Source organism: Falco naumanni, chromosome 7 (genome assembly GCF_017639655.2).
Source record: "Falco naumanni isolate bFalNau1 chromosome 7, bFalNau1.pat, whole genome shotgun sequence".
Taxonomy (NCBI): Eukaryota; Metazoa; Chordata; class Aves; order Falconiformes; family Falconidae; genus Falco; species Falco naumanni.
In genome coordinates, this window is record NC_054060.1 from 34,946,518 (window position 1) to 34,967,014 (window position 20,497).

Sequence of the window (20,497 nt, forward strand, 5' to 3'; positions counted from 1 at the left end):
GAGGTAGAGTGCAAGAGCATCGACTTGCACATCTGAGTAGGCTTGTGATTTTAAAAGGACACGGATCTTTCCCAAAAAGCCAGTTCATTAGTGGTCCTTCTAGGTACTGGTGTGCAGATTTATGCCCAGCAAGTGATGCTGAGCTTATTGCCCGATATCCACATGCAGTGGAATTACTGACATTAGGATACAATCGTGGAACCTCCCTTATTTTGAAAATCTGGATTTTATATTCTTAACTTAAAAACCAATACTCCTGTGAGATGAATAGGGACTATTTAGCTCTCAGCTATTTTGGAGGATGAGGTACCAAGCTGGATCCGCTTTCTTCTCTTCAAATTTGTAATTTTAAGAAGGTTTTTTTTTTGGTCTGCTTTGAGTCTGTATGAACTGTAAAGCTTTAAAAGGCCTGGGAGTAATGTGGGCTTTGGGATCAGTTTTGCACCAAATCGCACCACTTGCTCAGCATATTAATACCAAATTTGTTTGGCCGTCTCAGCAAGCTTTTCCATCCGTGAAATGCCGTGTTTCCGTGCCCAGCTGTTTCTTGTAACGTGAATAAAATAACGTGGAGTCACTTTGGTTGCTTTGCGGGCCGAGTCCACCAGCGCTGCTGCACACACTCGGTTTGGGTGGTTAAACCTTACCTGTGCTATTCTGCCCTCTTCTGAAAATGCCCATTTTCGGCTTCTGTCCTTTCCTTCTCTCCAAGTGACTTTCTCTCGCCTTCTCACTTCCCTCCTTTCTTTCCCTCTCTATAGGCACCGATATTCTTTACATCGGCCCCGTCAAAGGTGAGCTCCACCTCAGTAGGACTTTTGCGCTCTGCCTCTGGTCTCTTTGGCTGCGCCCTTAGTTTATTTTCCTGCTCCTCTAAAACTTTTGACTTCCAAACTCTTTAAGCAACAGGTAATACCGGTAAGTTGGGGGCTGTTCATGTCCCAGGTGCCACAGAAACACAGGGGGAAGGAGTTTCCTGGCGTGGGAGACCTGCGCCTTTTCCCATGAATTTGGGCTAGAATGAGTTTTCCATTAGTTTTGCTCTCGGAGAAGAGCCGAGAGAGAGGGACAGCTTTTCATGGGAAAACAAGCAGCACAGCGTTTTCCCATTGTGGAAAAAAAAATGGTAAAAAAAGGGAAGGTTTTTCATCTGCTGGCTTCAGGTTTGTGTCTCTGAGTTGGCTTGGTTGGGAGCAGGCAGGGCTTGGCCCTGAGCTAACTCCCAGCTTCTATTCCTCTTACCGGTAGGAAACATATATTCAAGCCCAGGACTGTATAGCAAAACGATGACACCGACCTATGACGCTCACGACGGCAGTCCCCTGTCACCCACTTCAGCCTGGTTCGGTGACAGTGCCTTGTCGGAGGGCAACCCGGGCATCCTGGCCGTGAGCCAGCCCGTCACCTCCCCAGAGTCCTTAGCAAAAATGTACAAGCCACAGGCACTGCTCGATAAAGCCAAAATCAACCAAGGGTGAGTTAAGGATTTTGTCTTCTGCTCTTTTCTTCCTTTTTTGTTTGTTTTTTTTTTTTTTCCCCAATATGTGGTTTTAAGTTGCATTCTTGAAAGCATCACAACTGCACCAGAGTTTTTTGTGTGTGTTATCCCATGTTGACAATTTACAGGTGGCTGGATTCGTCCCGATCTCTTATGGAGCAGGAGGTGAAAGAAAATGAGGCTTTGCTGCTCCGGTTCAAGTACTACAGCTTTTTTGACCTGAATCCAAAGGTACAGAGCTGTTGGTTTTTTACTTACATCTTGCAGGCAAAGGCATTGAGCGAATGATGCCTTTATCTCTAGTGTGCTTTTGTGTTGGTAAATCCTCCACTGCTTTGAAAATTGGTCATGCAGGCATCAAACCCAGGTTTACGTGCTCCCACGTACCAGTTCGCTAATGCTTAGGTATCGCTAGAGGGTTGCTTAGAGCCACTCTGCTTCGGTGGCAGAGGCTTTTCAGTCTCAGATTGAAGTGTTGTGTTGAAATGAAACACGTAGTGGTGCGTCTTGAACTGAGCTCATACATTTTACAACCAGTCTGTGTTTTTGCACTGTGCTGTAGTATGACGCGATCAGGATCAACCAGCTGTACGAGCAGTCCAAATGGGCTATTCTGCTGGAGGAGATTGAGTGCACGGAGGAAGAAATGATGATGTTTGCGGCGCTGCAGGTAGGAGGCAGCCCAAGACCCTTACGGTTTTGGTTAAACTTGATTTTGTAGCTTTGCAGACTTCTCTGTTGATGAATGTTGATTAACACAATAAGGGAAATCTGCTGTAACTGGTCTTTGTCTTTGGTGGGAGCTTGGATTTCCCATGCTGGTAGAGGTCAGATCATTTCCCATCTCCTGATACTCACTTGAGCTTATTAGGTAATTTAAATATTTGCTGCTGATTACTTCTCATGAAAAGGAACTTGACCTTCTTTTACCAAACATGTTTATGTCTATCTTAACTTTTAGTTTTGCCCTTCTTAAAAATCCCCAGTAAGTACACTAGGTTACTGAACTATGTGTTTCTGGCACGCTGCCCCCCAGACAGCTGGTGGTAGTCTGTGGGTTTCCCAAAACTATTTATTTATCTGTTTTGTGAAATACTTGGTGTGATTTGGCATAAATACTACACCTGCTATTGACATCTGTAAGATGGATGGCAGGCCATTTACTACGTGTGGTCTGGCATGCCTTGTTGCTGTAGGAGGCAGAAATATCCCCATGAAGAGGCGGGCTGTCTGCTCCTAGAGCCCTTCCTAGGAAAAATAAGAGTGAAAACAGAAATATGAAGACTCTCCAAGTAGTCCAGAGTGGGTTGGATGTGGTCCTTTGTGTGAGATTTTATGGATGTTTTGGTTTTCTTGGGGTAAAAGATGCAATGGATCCTCCCAAATTGAGAGGAGTGGCTGATAACACCAGAGGGTCGTGCTGCCATCCAGAGGGACTTCGGCAGGCTGGAGAAATGGGCCAACACGAACCTGGTGGAGTTCAACAAGGGGAACTGCAAAGTCCTGGCTCTCGAGAGGAACAACCCCAGCACCAGTATATTCTGGGGGCCTCCCAGCTGGGAAGCAGCTTGGCAGAAAAGGACCTGGGGTTGCTGGTGAACGCCAAGTTGAACATCAGCCAGCAAGGTGCCCCTGGGGGAAAGAAGGTTGAATGGTATCCTGGGCTGCACTGGGCAAAGCATTACCAGCAGGTCGAGGGAGGGGATCCTTCCCCTCTGCTCAGCACTGGTGGGGCCACACCTGGAGTGCTGCATCCAGTTCTGGGCTCCTCAGTGCAAGGGAGACAGGGACACGCTGGAGAAGTCCAGGGAAGGGCCACAAGGATGATGAAGGTCCTGAAGCACCTTGCCTGTGTGGAAAGGCTGAGGGAGCTGGGACTGTTCAGCTTGGAGAAGACAGGGTTCAGGGGGATGTTACGAATGTATGTAAATGCCTGGTGGGAGGCTGGAAAGGAGCTGCAGCCAGGCTGTTCTCAGTGGTGCCCAGTGCCAGGACCAGAGGCAATGGGCACAAACTGAAACGCAGGAGGTTCCCTCTGAACATCAGGAAACATTTTTTTACTGTGAGGGTGACCGAGCACTGGCATAGGTTGCCCAGAGAGGTTGTGGAGTCTCCATCCTTGGAGATACCCAAGGCAACTGGACACTGTCCTGGACAACAGCTTTAGGTGACCCTGCTTGCACAGAGGGTAGGACCAGATGACTTGCAGAGGTCCCTTCCAACCTCAGCCAGTCTGTGATGCTGTGAAAAGAGTTGCTCTGCCCCGTGAGGTCCAGAGCAGTCCTTCAGGGTTCGTACCACTGACTCCTTGGACTGAAAACAGCCAAGCTGGTCATTCCTGTCTCAACTGCATGTAGGTCTCAGTGCTCGCTAACCTCTGCTCCCGCGGAGGATACGGCTCTGGTTTTCCACTCTCTGCTTCCCAAGTGTGGCGGCTGTGTTGTGATGAGCCCACAGCAGCCAGCAGATCACTGGAGCATCCTGGTGAAGTGCTGTGCTTTGCATTTCAGTACCACATCAATAAGCTGTCCATCATGTCCTCGGAAAACCACCTGAACAACAGTGACAAGGAGGTGGATGAGGTGGATGCTGCACTCTCGGATCTGGAAATTACTTTGGAAGGTGGCAAAACATCGACAATCCTGGTAAGGGCTGCAAGCGTGTAGTGGCAGGGCAGCTTGCACGTCCCCTCCCCACCTCACACAAGGCAGGAATAATCATCCCAAGCTGGGAATTTTCCCAGGCATCCAACCTTTTTTATTTCCTTCCTCTACCCTTTTTTCTATTTCTGCTCTCACAGCATGAGGAAGTTCCACAACCCAGTGAAGCAACACAAAACATAGACCCCAATAATATTTTCTTTAAAATAGTATTTTTTTAAAATACCAAAAGGTAGTTTGGGTGGGAGGGAACCCCGGGCAGTGTCCAGCATGGGGCCAGCACAAAGCTGGAGCTCTGCTCTGAGCCCAGAACAGCATAAAACCTCTTTGAGCACATGCACGTATTGAACCGCAGGCTTCATTTAAGCTGTAAGACTGCCTTCTATTTTTGGGGGGTTTGCAGTTAATTTAGCAGGGATTGCTCAGCCAGTTCTACATACCCAGCTCTGCATTGTTGCAGAGGTCAAGTGCAATATTGCTTTTTTTCCTGCTGAGACCATAACACCAAATGGTGCTGGAGAAGTCCTGGAGGAGCCAGGATCTTACTGAACTCACCCTCCCCCCCAGCACCAAGCCACCTTCCTGGAGAGATAATGGAAACCTAAATTAAAATTAATTTTGATTCTGTTCTCGCTACTGACTTTCCAAAATATGGAGTTCTTCATGCCGAGGTTTCTCTTCCACTGTTTTTAATTCATGGCAAACTTTTACAGCACCTAAAACAGCTGCTGTGATTTTCAGAAATAACTTATGCTTATGGAACCCTATTTTTATTAGACTGGATTTTAGCCTGGAGTGGGTATGACTGAATTTCAGAGGATTTCAGGGGTTTTTTTCTGATATGCTGTTTTAACACTGGTTTTCCATCTTTAAAAATGTAAAGTCCAAGAACTAAGCTGCAGAAAAACCACAAGGTCCAGTCAGACTTGGCACAGCACAGCTTTTCCAGGCATTTTTCACATTTATACCATCTCTGAGTTTCATTTTAAGTTCTTTCAAACCCTAAAATCCCTGAAATTTTCCAGTCTTGCACTTCATGTAATTTTTTTAGGCGTTTATGAAGGGTCTTTTTGAAGTTAACATCCATACTTAGCCTGCTTTACTAGCATTAATAACGGCAGAAGTTTACAGTATTAACCAGGCACCACAGGGAGAGCAGCACTGCTTTGGTGCGACAGAAACGATGACAAGCTTTTATCACCAAGGGATCTTTTATAATATCTTTGCAAAACCAGATTTGAAACACAGTACTAAGGAACAGTCCCTGCCAGATAGGAGTGAAGACAACAATGATTCATCAAAAAAACTCCATCCTTTTCCATAGGGGTTGCTAACACTAGCCATTTCCAGATGCATTCGAGTAATTGAATATGGATAATGGGCAATTACTGGATTGTTTGTTTAGATTCTGCATTTTTTTCCCCGTGGTATCTATAAACAGCATTGCTCATTGCAGACGGAAAGTAAACTGTCTTGCTACTGGAAGCTATTGAAGCAGTTTTTGCTTTTTCTGTCCTTCAAAAACCCTTCAATTCGAGCTCGCGGGTATTGCGAGTACCACCCTGTATATCTTCCTCATGCAGAGCATGAAGATAAACTCAATGTGAAAAACGCTGGGGGAGAAAAACCTTTCTAGACCGTCAGAAAGCCCTTCCCCAGTCCTCCAGGGAAGTGCAGAGCAGCATCTTTTCCTTTTGTTTGGAACATAACCTAATAACTAAGGGAGGAGAAAAATCCCTGTGTGAACACGAGCCGGTGTGACCGCCGGTGACCTCACGGGTGGGAATTGGCTCCGGCGGCAGCAGCAATTCCTGAAAGAAAAATAAAACCCTGTCCTCTGGTTTCCTAACAGCACTTCTGTGCCATAGATTTTTTTTCTCTGCTTGCTTCTCCCCTGAAGTGGATGAGGCTTTCTCAGAAGCATTTGCGTGACCCCTGAGCCCCAGTGTTGGCCGGTGAAGCTGCCACCAGCTTCCTGCCCCGTGCAGCATCGCTCCCCTCCAGGCCCCACCACCGGGCTCCACTTGCTCGGGCTGGCGGGTCAACGGGATAATCTTTACTTTTCAGGGTGACATCACTTCCATCCCAGAGCTTGCCGACTACATTAAAGTCTTCAAGTAAGTGCTGATGGGAAGAGGTGCTTGTGAAACTGGTAATGTCTGTGAATAATTAATAGTCCTACCGCCTAATATCCTTTTTTTTTTTTTTTTAATCCCCTGGCCTTAAGATCTTGCTGCGCACCTCTATGTTACCTTGTGTGAAAAGCCACCCAGCAGCAGCTGCGTAATACCACAGCTCAGCATCTGTGCTCTTTTACTATTAAAACATTTTCCTTCTTTATCCTGTAGCACAGTCACTAAGTATTTCACACTGTTCAAAATATTTGATACTGAAGTTGATTGGTTCTTAAATATAAAACCCAGGATGTTTTCCCACCATTGCTGCCCTAGCAGGTACGCATCCCTCCAGGAGAGCTTGCTGCATCCCATAGCCAGCAGCATGTGCTGGGATATTTCTCTGACGTGGTTAATGCTCAGGAGATAATCAAGCCATCCTAAAATTAGGACTGAAACTTAGAAACCTCGCTCAAATACTTCTGCTGGTTTGCAAGAGGCCAGATGAAATCTAAGCAGCCGGGATCCCAGTCTAACTGCCCTCTCCTTGCCAAAAGGAGCAGGTTAAGCTGACTCCGCTCCTCTTCCAGCTCACTCAGGATTTAGGTGTTTTTTTAATTTTGCTTGGACTTGGACAGTGTATGTGGAAACTGGGAACAGCAGCGTCTGGACTTTGAGTAACAGTTTGGCAGCCACAACGGTCTTTTGCAATTTATTGCCTGCTGCGGCAAGGGTTATGGTGAAAGTTCTGGAAACTGGAAATAATGAGATTTCACAGCATAGCTATAGGATATAGAAGAAAAGCTGTAGGCAGAGAAATAGCTCTGGAACAAGCCTTTATTTTATTGTTTGGTTCTGGAGCCAGAACCTAGCACTTCTGTTCTGAAAAGCTCTCCCTCTCTGAAGGCTAATTAATAAGGTCTCCGTGTGGGTCTGGGCTTGCGGTCTGTCTTAACTGGGGCAGAGTTTCAGGGCTGCAGCTTGTGCCCTGCATCTGAGTGGGTATTTTTTTCCCCCCTTGAACAAGCAAACAAACAAAAGGCTTGCTCTTTCCTTTGATGTGCTTATTTGGCAGGACTTGGGGAGCTAATGGCTTGCAAATTGGAGCGCCAGTTGGTGGGGCAGGAGATGGAGCAGCAAGAAGCTGCCGGTTCCTCACCTGGCGCAAGCCCCAAACCCTGGGGTTGGGATTTGAGGCCGTTCTGCCACGGCAGAGAAGCACAGAATTGCCATTTGTTCCTAAAATGGAGGGCCAGGAGGTATTTTAGTGCCAGAAGCCCAGTGTAAATGGCACAGTTAGTATCTGGCTCAGCTTTGGACGTGCCTCTTGTCACACTTCGGTTGGGGAGGAGCTGCAATATATGTCCCAAGTATGCTGTATATGTAAGTCCTATATATATGTCCCTATAAGTGCTTGGTTTTGCTGTAGAGACTTGGGATGTTTCTCTCTCCCCTGCCAGCCAGGTTACCGCCTGTGCCAGGCAAAGTGCTGCACAGCACTTTGCAGTTTAAAGGAGCCCTCAAAAAAGCTCAGGACAGTAAAGATGTAGTAAAGCATCTTTACTGAAGGATGGGAAAACCTGCATGTGTAGGATGGCTTCGCTGTAGGTTGGTGACTTCTGTTGTGGGAGGCAGCTTTCGATGGAGATTGTGGTTGTAAAGGTTGCACAGGGCACAACTGTGTGTGTCAGGGCTTTAGGAAGAGGAAAATCAGGAAAGGCAGGAGGAGGAGGCAGCAGATGTCCCAGCCTCAGATGCCCTTCAGGTGTGGGAGCAGCGAGGTTCAGGCAGATGCTGTTTCTCCCCCACCTCCCGTTTCCTCCAGACCCATGCACCCAGAGCAGCCCCCAGCATGCTTTTGCTTGAAAGTGAAAGTGCAGAGTCTCCCAGACCAGCAACTGGGGCCATCACGTATTTGATTTCTATAGATGAGGGTTCAGCAGCTGTTTCTGGGATGGAGACGTGAGAAATACATTGCAGTGAGAGGCTGCACAGCCTTCGAATAAGGTTTAGAAATTAGGGGGGATAAAGAAATTCGGAAACATGCAGCTCTACAAAGGTCCTGGGCTTGTGGTGGGCTAAGCGGGCTCAGGGTACCACCATGCCAGGTGGTCGCTTTGCTTTGCTGCAGGCTTGCAGGGCCGTCAGCTGTCTGCAGAGTCAAGCAAAATCCATGTTTTCCATAGAAAAGAACTGAACCTTTTCTGATGTGAAATGGAGTATTTAAGAAGAAAACAACAAGTGTATTCATGCGTGTGCTTGACTGACAAGTCTTTTAGAAGTACCGCTTCCTTTCAGAGCTTGAGCAAAGTGGTTCCAGTTTAATGTGGCGAGCAAAGAGGCATATTTTGCAGCGGTTGATGGACATGTGTATTTTTGTAATACAGTTCTCCAGCTCCTCCCACCTTGTCCCAAATTAGTGGGACCTCCATGGGACTGAAGAGTCCAGACTTGCAATTGTAGCTCAATTTCTTGACCCAACATTGTAGCAAAGGGATGGCGAGTGGTGGCTGAGGTCCCAGGCAAGGACTATCCCAGGGGCAAGCAAAATCCAAGCTGCTGACACCAGATTTTCAAGGGTGAAACAAGTTTCCCGGTGCAGCAGCTTGGTTTAGGAGCTTAAACCAAATGTCATGTCCCTCAACCTGTCTGGCAGGCCCAAGAAGCTGACATTGAAAGGCTACAAGCCATATTGGTGCACCTTCAAAGATACCTCTATCTCCTGCTATAAAAGCAAAGAGGAATCCAACGGGACTCCTGCACACCAGATGAACCTGAGAGGTAAGTTAAGCGGAAGCCCTGTTGCATTTTATTCCAGTAGCAGGCTGCTTCTCTCGCATCTTGTTCTCCCACTACTTTTATCTTGGCGTGCTATCCTAGGGTTGGGTAAATAAGTTTAAAGGAGCAAGGATGAGGGGGGTTGATAGCATGGGATATACTTAGCCTTCTAGAAAGTGAGTATGGGATATGTGTGACCCCCAGGGGAAGCGCCACCAGCTCCCCAATAGCGTGGGGAGACAACTTGCCCTTCTGCTTTTTGTTGTGGCTGTCCGAAAGAACTGAACTAACTCCCTCAGCAGAGAATAAATTTGAGCTGGAGAGAACAGACCATTCTGTTCCTCCGCTGCTGTTAAATTTTTTTCCTCCTTTCCACGGTGCTGGTTGTGAGCAGCCTCGCTGAAGTGCTCCCTGTGAGCCTTGCACATAGGGTTTTTAAATTGCTACGGTCGGTGGCTTTTCAGATGTCAAGTTAAACATTCCTGTTCCGGCAGCCACCAAACTGCAGAGAGCTCATTTTTTGCCCTGTGGAGGCAGGAGCAGATGTGATGCCAAGCGACCTCGAGCTGCAGTCAGAGCGAAGCCCGGCCCGCAGGACCTTTTTGGGAGCTTTTGAAATATCTGCTGTGACAGCACGTTTAAAAATTCTTGGAGGCGGCATTGAAGCAGCGCCCCGGCTAACTTGGCTGTTCCGTTCATCACTCCCCAGTGTTTATACAACCGCTTGTAGTTCTCTGCAGTTCTCTTAGTTGAACACCAAAAGTGGGATGCTCACACCTCGCCACTGATTGCAGCAGCTACACACTCAGCCATAATAATGTGTAGGGATTTCAGCACCTGTCTAGCCACCTTTTCCTACCCCTTCATGAAAATTTCAGGGACACAGGGTGTTTGCCAGCCATCAGGTCTGTTCACGAGGCCACGCAGGATCTATGAGATGAATTCTGCGAGCACGTGTTAGCTTTGGCTTCAACGCTTTCAGATCAGGTCTTGCTTTTCCCCCCCTTTTTTCCTGTCTCTTGGAAAAAGAGACATCTGACACGGTTGTTCTCCCTGCTATGTAGAGTGTTCATGCCATCAGAGATGTGGTGTGAAACTTTTGCAGCCCTGAGATGCCATCGGAGACCCTTTAGTTGGAGAGCGTTGCTTTTTCTTCTCTTCATTTTTTTTTTTTTTGGTTTTTATCTCTTTTTTAAAGCGTAGTTGTTCACAGCCTTGTTAAGCACTGGCTCCCTCATTGCAGGCTGTGAAGTTACCCCTGATGTGAACATCTCTGGTCAGAAGTTTAACATCAAACTTCTGATTCCGGTGGCGGAGGGAATGAATGAAATCTGGCTTCGCTGCGATAATGTAAGTTTATTGGACTGGCCGTCTCTTTGCCCTTTGCCCACCATCAGCTCATGCTCGGATGTGCCGTGTAGCTGGTGTCGAGTAAAAAAAATGAGCAGATGCACTCGCATGCGTCTCATCTCAACGTTCAGCATTGCATGTGAGCACATGTGCAAATTTGGAGGAGAAAACCAGCCCCTGCTTTTCCTTGGCTTTGTCCTATGGTTGTAGCCTACACGTTGGCTGGGATTCTGCCCTACTTTGTGTGTGCTCGAGTCTCCTGAGGATGGAAGGGAAATAAAGACTCCTGGAGTTTTACTGGGGGGAGTAGATGGTAGTCCCACCGCTCTAATGGGCACGGGTCTGTGTTTTGGGGGGCAGGAGACGCAGTACGCCAGCTGGATGGCCGCCTGCCGCCTGGCCTCGAAGGGCAAGACGATGGCAGACAGCTCCTACGGCATGGAGGTGCAGAACATCCTCTCCTTCCTGAAAATGCAGCATTTGAACCCAGACCCGCAGGTGATCCCAGAACAAATCAACACTGACATTAATCCCGAGTGTCTGGTTTCTCCTCGCTACCTGAAGAAGTACAAGAACAAGCAGGTATGTGCTGGCCCACTCTCCCGGAGCGGTGTTGGTGTTGGTGTGGACCAGGCTGACCATACACCCGTTTCGGTGGTAGCCAGACTTTAACACTACGTGTTTTGGATGTTGTCACTTAATTGAATGCACACGGTTACTAAAATGAGATGCCGACTGAAATATGTGGTTTCGATCCAGCACCTGGGGATGACACCCACGATCTTCATTATGCCACATGTTATGCGACGGTGCACGTACACAGCCTCGGCAGCGGGGAACCGTTTATTTTAAATGCATTTAAATTTTGGTTACGTTTATTTGAAATACTTTTTGGGGATCTTTTTTCCCCCTGCTGATACCGAGTGATGGTGCAGCAAAGTATGGGTCAGCTGCCCCCATACCTCCCTGCACAGACGTAGCAGCAGTGAGATGGAATCAGTCCCTGGTGCTGGGACTAAAACCCCTTCCCTTGCACAGAGTCCGTGCAGAAATCCTCAGGATGAGCGGAGTTGCAGTTCCTTGCAGTGCTTTATCCAGACTTGGCTGTAATGCGGTTTGCATATTTCCCTCTTTGCTTTTCCACTACTTCCAAATGCCAGTCCTTGAAACATTGCTTCATTTTGAGTTGCTGTGACTTGTGCTTGAACTCCACACTACATTCGATCCGTGCATGACAGGGCTGAACTGTTCTGCGCTGGAAATGAATGCATGACTTTCTGAAAGACATTATATGTCAGGACAGCAGCAAAAATAAGTAAGGCATTGCTCTGTGGCCTTTTGGTGACTTAATCGTTCAGCTGTAGCTTCACAGCCTGCATGCTTCAGGCTGGCTGTGGCTAGATATGATTGCTCCAAACCCAGAAGAAGGCTGCAAGTCAGAGAAGCAGGAAAAATATAACTTTTTATTGGCACAGCATGATGATTTCCTGGCAGTGGAGTTATATTTTATATAGCCCTTATTGTTCTTCTGAATAAGCCTTTATATCCACTTGGATGGAGGAAACGCTGCATAAATACACCATTTTAACATATATAATACCTTCTAGGCTTGAACTCAGTAAAATGGAGGCACCTGGAAAAATATTAGCTTGCAGAACTTGCTTATCGTGCAGGTATCCTCCTTATAAAAATAACCTCCATCAAAGTGCGGGGACAGGCACGAGCCCGAGCCCCACTCCAAGCCATGATGCAAACGTCGTGTCCCCTGTAGACATCAGCTAAACAGCGGATTTAGGCTTTTCCTTTATGGCCAGAGCCAGAGCTTGCAGCAGCGGAGGATATTTGCCGGCCGCACAAGTGCTGGCACAGCTGGGAGGGACGGAGGGATGGAGGCTGCGGGAATGTAAGGAATTCAGCCATGAGGGTCCCTTGGCGCCCCAGCACGGGGGAAGGAGGAGGAGGAGGAGGAAGAGGTCATGCAGCCTACAAATGGTGCCAAAATGGGCCTTGCCAGAGGATTTATAGAGGCATTCGGTCCTATAGCAGCCCCCGATCTACCTGGGTGATGTTTGTCTCCACGTGCCCTTGCAGCAGCATAGGGTTGGTAGGTTGGGTTTGGGGAGCACTGAAAAAAACCCTACCCAACACAAAGTAAGAATATTCACAGCTCTCCAGTGCATTGCTGGGGTTCGGCGGCAGAGCAGCATCCAGCCGGTTTGCAAGGACAGATGCGTCCCCAGGAAGCCCAGCTGATGCTATGCTCCGGCCACTTGTAACCCCAAGCAGCATCCTCTTCATTTCTCTGTATATCTCAGATAAAAGGAACTATTGAGCTAAACAGCCCATAGCGAGCTGCTGAGCTTCGCATTGAGCTTCCTCTGCAAGTAAGCGGGCTTGAGTTTGTGCCGAGGCATGGGGAGGAGCGTGAGGATGTGAATTCTCCCCTGAGCTGGCAGCTTCACCCTCCCCTTCATCCACCAGCAGGACTAAAACCATCTCAGGACCAAAACCATGTCTACACAGTGCCAGCCAGCCAGGACCGCGCCGGTGCTCAGGCAGGGCTGGCACGAGCGATGCATCTCTGCTCGCGTGTCCCCTCTCCATCCTGACATTCACTTTGGCTGCTTCTCCGCCTAAGAAATTGTGCATGTGGTTTTTTGCTTGAACTTTGGTTTGCAGTTAATTTACACTTTTTCTTTGCTTTATTGCCATATTTCTGATTGCTTTTTTTTCTTTCTGCCTCCTTTTCTTTTTTTTTTTTTCGCCTTGCCATCTACAGCCAGGCTATGTAAGAGACTTGGTAAGTGACGGCAACAATAAAATTAAGATAAATTTAAGATAAAAATTAAAATAGTCTAGAACCCCTTTGGTTTGGAGAGCAGTAATGAAAAGACTAACAAAATCTATGCCCTTCCTGAGAAACTTGGGCCCTGTTTGGTTTTTATAATGGTCCCCCAGTGATTTATGCTGCAAAACTGGAAATCCTACACCAGAAATCTGCCCGGCCGTTCGCTCACAACCTGCATCTTAAACTAACCGAGCCTGAGCAGCTCTGCTTCCAGACAGCTCAGATCCATAGTTGCTTTTATATATCTGGAGAGACGAACAAAAGCAGCGCCACGTTTATCACCCGTGGTTGCAGGCTTTGAGCGGTCGTAGCTAAAATAAGATCTCAGGGTAGAAATTACCGATTATCTGTGCTGTTTGTAACCGTGCTGGCTCCCAAATGCCTCCCAAGTCATTACCCATTTGCGTGATAGTTGAGATGCCACTGATGAACCCCCTTGCCTAAAGCTGGTGTGTCTCGCCGCCCGCAGATCACAGCGCGCATCCTGGAAGCCCACCAGAACGTCGCTCAAATGAGTCTCATCGAGGCCAAGATGCGGTTTATTCAAGCCTGGCAGTCGCTGCCGGAGTTCGGCATCACGCATTTCATTGCAAGGTCTGTGGGTCTGCTGGGCAGAACAGGAGGAATGTCATGGATAAATACGTGGAGTACGTTAACTGTGCGGCGCATCCTTAGCTGTGGAACTTGAACTGAAATTAAAAGCATTAATTGCATTGACTTACAAAGCTGATTTTATGAGTTAACTCAGCTGCTGATTTTAACACATGTAGCTGTGTATTGCAGGTGTGCATTTATTAATCCCTCACCGTGTCACAGGTTCCAGGGGGGCAAGAAGGAGGAGCTGATCGGCATCGCCTACAACCGGCTGATACGGATGGACGCAAGCACGGGCGATGCCGTCAAAACCTGGCGGTTCAGCAACATGAAGCAGTGGAATGTGAACTGGGAGATTAAAATGGTGAGCCACTGGTTTATACCCCGGATGCTTCCCTCACTCCTGTGACATGAGACAGGCACTCTCTCAGGGTTTTTTAAGTTGACTTTGAAAGTCGACCTTTAAAAAGTCAGGTTTTCACACCGCTGTTTTCTAAAGCGTGTCCCATTTGGCTGTGTTAATGTAATATATTTTCTCCGCCCTGCTCTTCCACCCTCCTTAGAGATCTAGTGGAGCTTGTCCTAACTGCTGGTGGAGCTGAGTATGACCCTTAAAAAGAAGAAAAAAAACCCTTGAATCTTTAAGCCAGTTACACACTTAATGCGTAACAATTTTCTCCGGTCTGTGAACACCCACTCAAAGGCAGCTAAATAAAATCAAACTTCAGAACTGATGCCCAAGCTTGATCCTAACCAGCGACATAAATGTACTGGGCCTTACCCATACTAAAATGCCTTTTATTTGCAGTACAGCTCAGACTTTCATGTCAGTAATGAAAAGCAACAGTAGACACTTCGCTAGGCTCCGAGATGGGCTTTTACCCGATCATTATATTTGGATGCACAAACTTTTTGTGCTCCTTTTCCGCAGAACACCTAATTAAAATTGCCAGGGATACATGGGGCTGTTCTCCTGCGGTTTGTGGCTCATTAAGAGTTGCTGGAGAAATTATTCAGCTTCCTCTCTGCCTCGGAGTCTTTGTTTTGACCCGGTTGTAAGCCCCGATATCCCAATTATTCAGCTCAGACACGCTGCTGGGATTCCCCTTCCCTCCCACAGAGCTGTCAGTGATGGGGGCACAAAAAAATAGAGGGCATCAATAAAAGGTCAGTCTATCCAGTCACTCCAAAATGAGCTCTCCCAGCCCCCATAAAACATTTCTATGGCCAAAATTCAACTTACAAAACCAGCATACACTCAGGGAAAACTGGAAAGAAATCCCAGCCCTTGACAGGTCTGCACCCAGTCTCTGTTTCTCTTGAAGCAAAGGTGTCATCACATGCTCACTGCCAAGAGGTGCAAACACGCTGGCTGATTATCTCTTGAGTCACAGGAGATTAAAAGGTATAATGATAATTTAAATAAATTAATAAAATAATAGAAAATGAAATAAAATTCATTTTAGGAGCCATAAAAGGTATTTCTGTATCTGAACATGTGAACAATAATCATTGCGTCATAGAATTACAGAATGTCTCAAGTTGGAAGGGAACCATGATGATCATCAAGGCCAAGTCATCATGGACATGGTGGATTTAGCTTAGGCAATGGAAGAGGCGTCTGGGTTAACAGAAAAGAAGCAGCAGGCAGAAGGGGAGCGTGCGCGTCAGTGTAACTCCTTTGGGAAGGCACCGACAAGGCTGACACCCATCTTTCTGCCTTCTAGGTGACGGTGGAGTTTGCAGACGATGTTCGGGTATCCTTCATTTGCACGGAGGTGGATTGCAAAGTGGTTCACGAGTTCATCGGCGGCTACATCTTCTTGTCGACACGAGCGAAAGATCAGAATGAAAGTTTAGATGAAGAGATGTTCTACAAACTGACCAGTGGTTGGGTCTGAGTCCCATGTACTGTCCACCAAGAGGAAACCCCATGGCCATATTAATATTTAACTTTAAAAAGCTGTTCTTTGAAATATGCTGCTTAATAAAGCTTGAAATGTATCTTTCTTTTTTTTTTTTTATCATGAAAATTTTTGCATTACCAGACCAGTTAATCTGTGTGCACTAATGAGCACTTCTGTTAATTTGCTATAACAAGACCGTATCTGGGCCGGGTGATCGTGCTGCTGGCTTTTAGATACAGAATCTGATGGGCAGATCAGGATAAGATTTGACTGACTTAAAACCAGCCAATTTTCTAAGAGAACTCTAAGCCATCTTCTTGTAAAGCCATCCAGGGCTTAACCTATATGAAGTCTATTTATCATGTTTAATGCATGAGTGTTTTCTTTCTTTTTTTTGTGTTTTTTATCCTGTACATTTGACCTGTTTTGAAGTCGTCCTACCCGTAAGTAGATTTGCCATCTCTCCTTTCACACTACATGCACCAGGACTGCTAGAGGTGCCTGACATGACTTTGAAGATAGTTCCGTGTGGCCTTGAAGATGATCTTCTGTTAGTCTGTTACATCTTGGGTTTATTTGTTAACTTGCCTTTTGATAATCATTTATATTGTCTTTTTTTTAATTTTATTTTATTTTTACACCATATTGTATTATGACACTTTTAGTATTCACCAGCATAGTCACTGTTCTGCCTATGATATGCAAACTTTTTCATTACAATATGAAGTAAAGGTCTATGAAGTATAGGTTTTGTGTAACTAATGTAAAAAACACAAATTTTATAAAATTGTACAGTTTTTTTAACTAGCCTCACAAGCCAGCTGGAATATTGCATAGATCTGGTGTATCAGCATTAACTGTAGTATGCCTGTAAGGAGTATGGGGAATAACCAAGAAACAAAACAAAAAAAAACCCCAACCTCCCCAATTTCAGTCCATAAATTTTTATCTAAGTTAAATGGGATTTCAGAGCTGCGCCACAGCACCCTCGATAATGGATACCTGGGGCCAGGACCTCCCCGTTCGTTAAGCCAGCACTGCGTTAACGCTGACGAGGAGGGATCTCCTGCCCTATCTAACACCAAGGAATAACCAGTGTTGTGTTCCTGTAGTCTGTGGTTTCAAGACTATGTACAAATACATTTTATTTTAAATAAAAGTCAAATCTTTTATTTAATATTCAGCTGCCGCTCCTGGTTTTTGTGGTTCGACTGTGCTACAGCAGGGCCATAAGCAAGTCCTATAGGATACAACCACCCCGTGTCAGCCCTGCGCTCCCTCCCACTACCTTATCTCGAGCTTGCCAAAACAAAATGCCACCAAAAAGCAAAGCAAAGTACAAGGACTGAGGGGGGAGAGTCCAAGGCAGCAGCGCTGGCCCCACTCCCTGGCCAGGCAGGCAGTGGCGAGGCAGCCCAGGGATGCAGGGAAGGATGCTGCCTGGGGTACATGCGGTCAGTACCCTGCATCACCTAATTTGAAGGCTGCTGATGGAGCAAGCACCGGGCTGTAAAACAGCCTCAGCACACTAGGCTCAATTACATTGGCAAGAGGAAAACAGTTCTAATGGCAAGTCAGGCTTAAAACGCTGTGTTTCCACCTCTTAGTTGGCAGTGAAAAGTAACTGGGTTGGCTGCCAGCCTGTCTGGAGGGCAGTGCTGTGGTGGGAGATGCTGACGGCAGCCCCACAGCTGCTACAGCACTGATGAGGGCCCTCAACCCACGGAGCAGGGGCTTGGCAAGCCGCAGAGATGCTGCTGGGGGGGGAATAGGGATGCTGCCCGGGCAGAGAAGCCAGTGAGGGATTCACCACCACGAGGGCTTGGTGCCTGAAAACACGCCGAGAGACAGGCCAGGGATGCTGCTTTGACCACATTTGGTCCAGCTTCAGGTCATCCCATCCATCACGGCACAGCTGCAGCGGGGCTGGAGGGAGGTGAGGAAGGACAGGAAAGGGGTGCCAGCGCTGGGTGAGGATGGCTGCTCGCCTGCGCCTCTGGGTCTGGGGGAGACAGAGAGGGACAGGCAACAGCAATGCCTGCAGCATCTTCCCCAGGTGCAAGCTGAATTTGCTGCTCTGCAGATGGGTGCTTGGAGGAAATCATGCATTGCCCCATCGCTGCTGTATTTCTGTAGCAATCCTCTGATTTTTTGCACCACGGGCTCTTGGATGGGTTGCACCCTTGCTCCATAAAAGCAATGGGAAGGGGTGGCCCAATGGTGCTGGGCCAGTCCTCCCACTCCTTGGTCCCATGGCAAGTGGGACTACAGCCAGGGCAGCGGTGTGCTCAGGATGTGCCAGGGATGCTCCCAACCCTGCCCCAAGCCCTCGGGCTTGTTCTTGTGGGTGCTGGCAGCTCCCAGCTGCCCGGCAAGCCCAGGCAGCCCCGAGAGGCACGCGAAGGGAGGAGTGGCATGCACGCTCCTGGCAGGCAGCACCGGGATTCTGGTTGGATGCAGGAGCGGGTGAGGCACAGCAATAAAAATGTGCCTGGCCTGGAACAGCAATGAAGCCGGGCGTGTGATGGGGATGGCTTGCTGAAAAATATTTACCTCCTGGTTTACAGCCTGAGGTTATGCAGGATGGGGAGGCGTAATGCGGAAAGGAACGGTGAAGGGAGAAGATGTGTGTGTCCCCTGGTCCATCCATCGCCAGCCACCTCCGCAGGGCTCCGCGATGCTGAAGTGGGCCCCAACTTTGCAGCCGGGGGAGGTGATAAGGCAGGAAACGCTGAGCAGAAAAGCAGAGGAGGTCAGGGAAGGGGCATGGGAAGGCAGAGGCTGCTTTCAACCGCAGACCTTCCCCACGCGGCTCCCCCGAGGATGGGAGCTGGGAGAAGCTGGGTGGGAAGCAGGGAGCAGTGCGGGTGCTTGCAGGAGGCTGGGGAGCAGCCAGGGGGTCACAGCGGGCTTTGAGGTGACCCAAAGGAGGCTATTGGGGTTCCTAGGATGTCTTTTCTTTCTCTTTGGATGAAAAGATGCACATGAAAATGAGCTGTGGGAGTGGAGGCGGGTGGGGGGGGGAAACTAAAAAACATATCTGTGGTTTACCTAAAGTCTGGAGAAAGACCAGATAAAATACAGCACAGATGAGAACGGCTGCACGCTGAGGACAGACACGAGGGTGAGGAGGGAGCACGTCACAAGATGGCTTGGGGAGGGAGGCAGTGAGAGATGGAGCCCATGGGATGATCCACCCCGGGAACACACACCAGTGACAGCAAGCTGGCAAGAGGACAAGGAGGACCATAGCTGGTTGCTCTGCTGCTCCTCTGGTCATCAGACATGACCGGTGGGGTGATGCTGAGTCAGAAGAGAAACCAGGACATGGTGGGTGCATAGTGCTTCCAGTAATGTGCTGGGGAGAGGTGTTGGAGACCGGGTGGGTTCAGGCTTGTTTGGGCATTAAAGCCAACAACGGAGGATGAAGATGGTCTTGGCAAGCCAAGGCAATGCAAATCCAGTTCCCGCAGCAGCGGTGCTGAAGGGAGATGCGGAGGTTTATTCTGCTGATGCAGTGAAATATGGCTGTGGTTGACCCTTTTGAGTAAACAAAAAAGTAAACCAAATTTAAAACAAAAACAAAACCAAAGAGAAACCAGCCCGTGGGTGTCCACAGCCCCCTCGGGTGACTCAGTGTTGGAGAGGAAGAGCAGTAACTGTCTGGCATCCACAAACTGGTGGCTGCCCTGGGGAAAAAAAAAAAAAAATATCACCAACTATTTCAATAAGCACATGACGGGGAGGGAGGTTCAGCACCAACAGGACTGCTTAAACCCCAGTTTAACCAAAACAAGCGGCAGAAGTGCCTGAAGCCCTACAACAGCAAGCAGGTCCAGAGGGATGGATGCTCCTCCCTTGTTGACCCCTTCTAGGACCCGGGGGTGGGGCAGGGGGAGGAAAAAATAAATCATTTCAGTGAAAGGTACTGATGCAAACCAGCTGCCAGGGTGAAAAACCACTTCACTTAATGCACACGGGGGATTTGCATGCTGCCTGAGCAAGGTATCGGCTGGGGTGTCAGCTAGGATACGTGCAGCTTTTTAAACTCCAAGTAATTTAATACCACACAGATGGGCAAGTGACATAGTGGCTTCAAAGTAGGAATGGCAGAGTTTTGTATGGGGGAGAGATTTGCAGACCCGTGAAGTTTTTTAAAACAAAGAAAAACAGAAGTATCTCCAAAACAGGGCTGCTGCCTGCTGCAAGGCGGGGGTGAGAGCTGCATGTCCTGTATTCAGGGGCACATCCCACTGCCATGAATCAATGGAAAGAGGACATTTGGGGAAGCCATTGGGTTCTGGGGGCAGTAACACAAAAAGACCCCCAACCACTACAGAAGGATCTGAGTTATTGCCTACAACCGGGACACATGGGAGCACAGGGCTAGTTTCCCAAAGCCCCCCCATTCCTCCCACCATGGGATGGCCACCCCAGGCAGTGGGGCTTTGTTGCGGCGGGCAGGGGCTGAAGAAAGCGCCTCAAATTAATCTGTAGTAAAACCAAGCTGGATGAGTCATTTCAGTGTCTCAGCCCTGCAGGAAGCACATTGGGGACTTCCCAGCCTTCGGGCTGGGAAGGGGCTCCCGGATGGCCAGCACCAGCTCCCTGGGGCCAGCTGGGTGCAAAGGCATTTTCCCAAATTCCCAGTGTTCACACCACAGGCGATGTGAGTGCCTTCCCTTGCCTCATCCAGCCCCTCCAAGCTCCTTGCTTGGTCAAGCATCAGAGGCTGGGAGCCCAGCAAG

At 48.2% G+C, this 20,497-nt stretch overlaps 1 protein-coding gene across 4 annotated transcripts in view; it reads left to right on the plus strand.

Moving 5' to 3' along the window:
- FERMT2 (FERM domain containing kindlin 2) overlaps positions 1-16,926 on the plus strand; it is a 52,223-nt gene extending 35,297 nt beyond the window's left edge. Inside the window, exons 4-16 of one of the 4 annotated variants that reach the window (XM_040600659.1) lie at positions 762-794; positions 1,249-1,474; positions 1,627-1,729; positions 2,061-2,168; positions 4,009-4,143; positions 6,226-6,275; positions 8,929-9,053; positions 10,294-10,400; positions 10,761-10,982; positions 13,180-13,200; positions 13,718-13,842; positions 14,065-14,206; positions 15,570-16,926. In XM_040600659.1, coding sequence (XP_040456593.1) covers positions 762-794; positions 1,249-1,474; positions 1,627-1,729; positions 2,061-2,168; positions 4,009-4,143; positions 6,226-6,275; positions 8,929-9,053; positions 10,294-10,400; positions 10,761-10,982; positions 13,180-13,200; positions 13,718-13,842; positions 14,065-14,206; positions 15,570-15,743 — 1,571 coding nt within the window. In that variant the 3' untranslated portion in view covers positions 15,744-16,926. The remainder of the gene's footprint in view (positions 1-761; positions 795-1,248; positions 1,475-1,626; positions 1,730-2,060; positions 2,169-4,008; positions 4,144-6,225; positions 6,276-8,928; positions 9,054-10,293; positions 10,401-10,760; positions 10,983-13,179; positions 13,201-13,717; positions 13,843-14,064; positions 14,207-15,569) is intronic. The other 3 variants (XM_040600660.1, XM_040600661.1, XM_040600663.1) reach the window with 3 other exon arrangements.
- Positions 16,927-20,497: the final 3,571 nt, after the last annotated feature.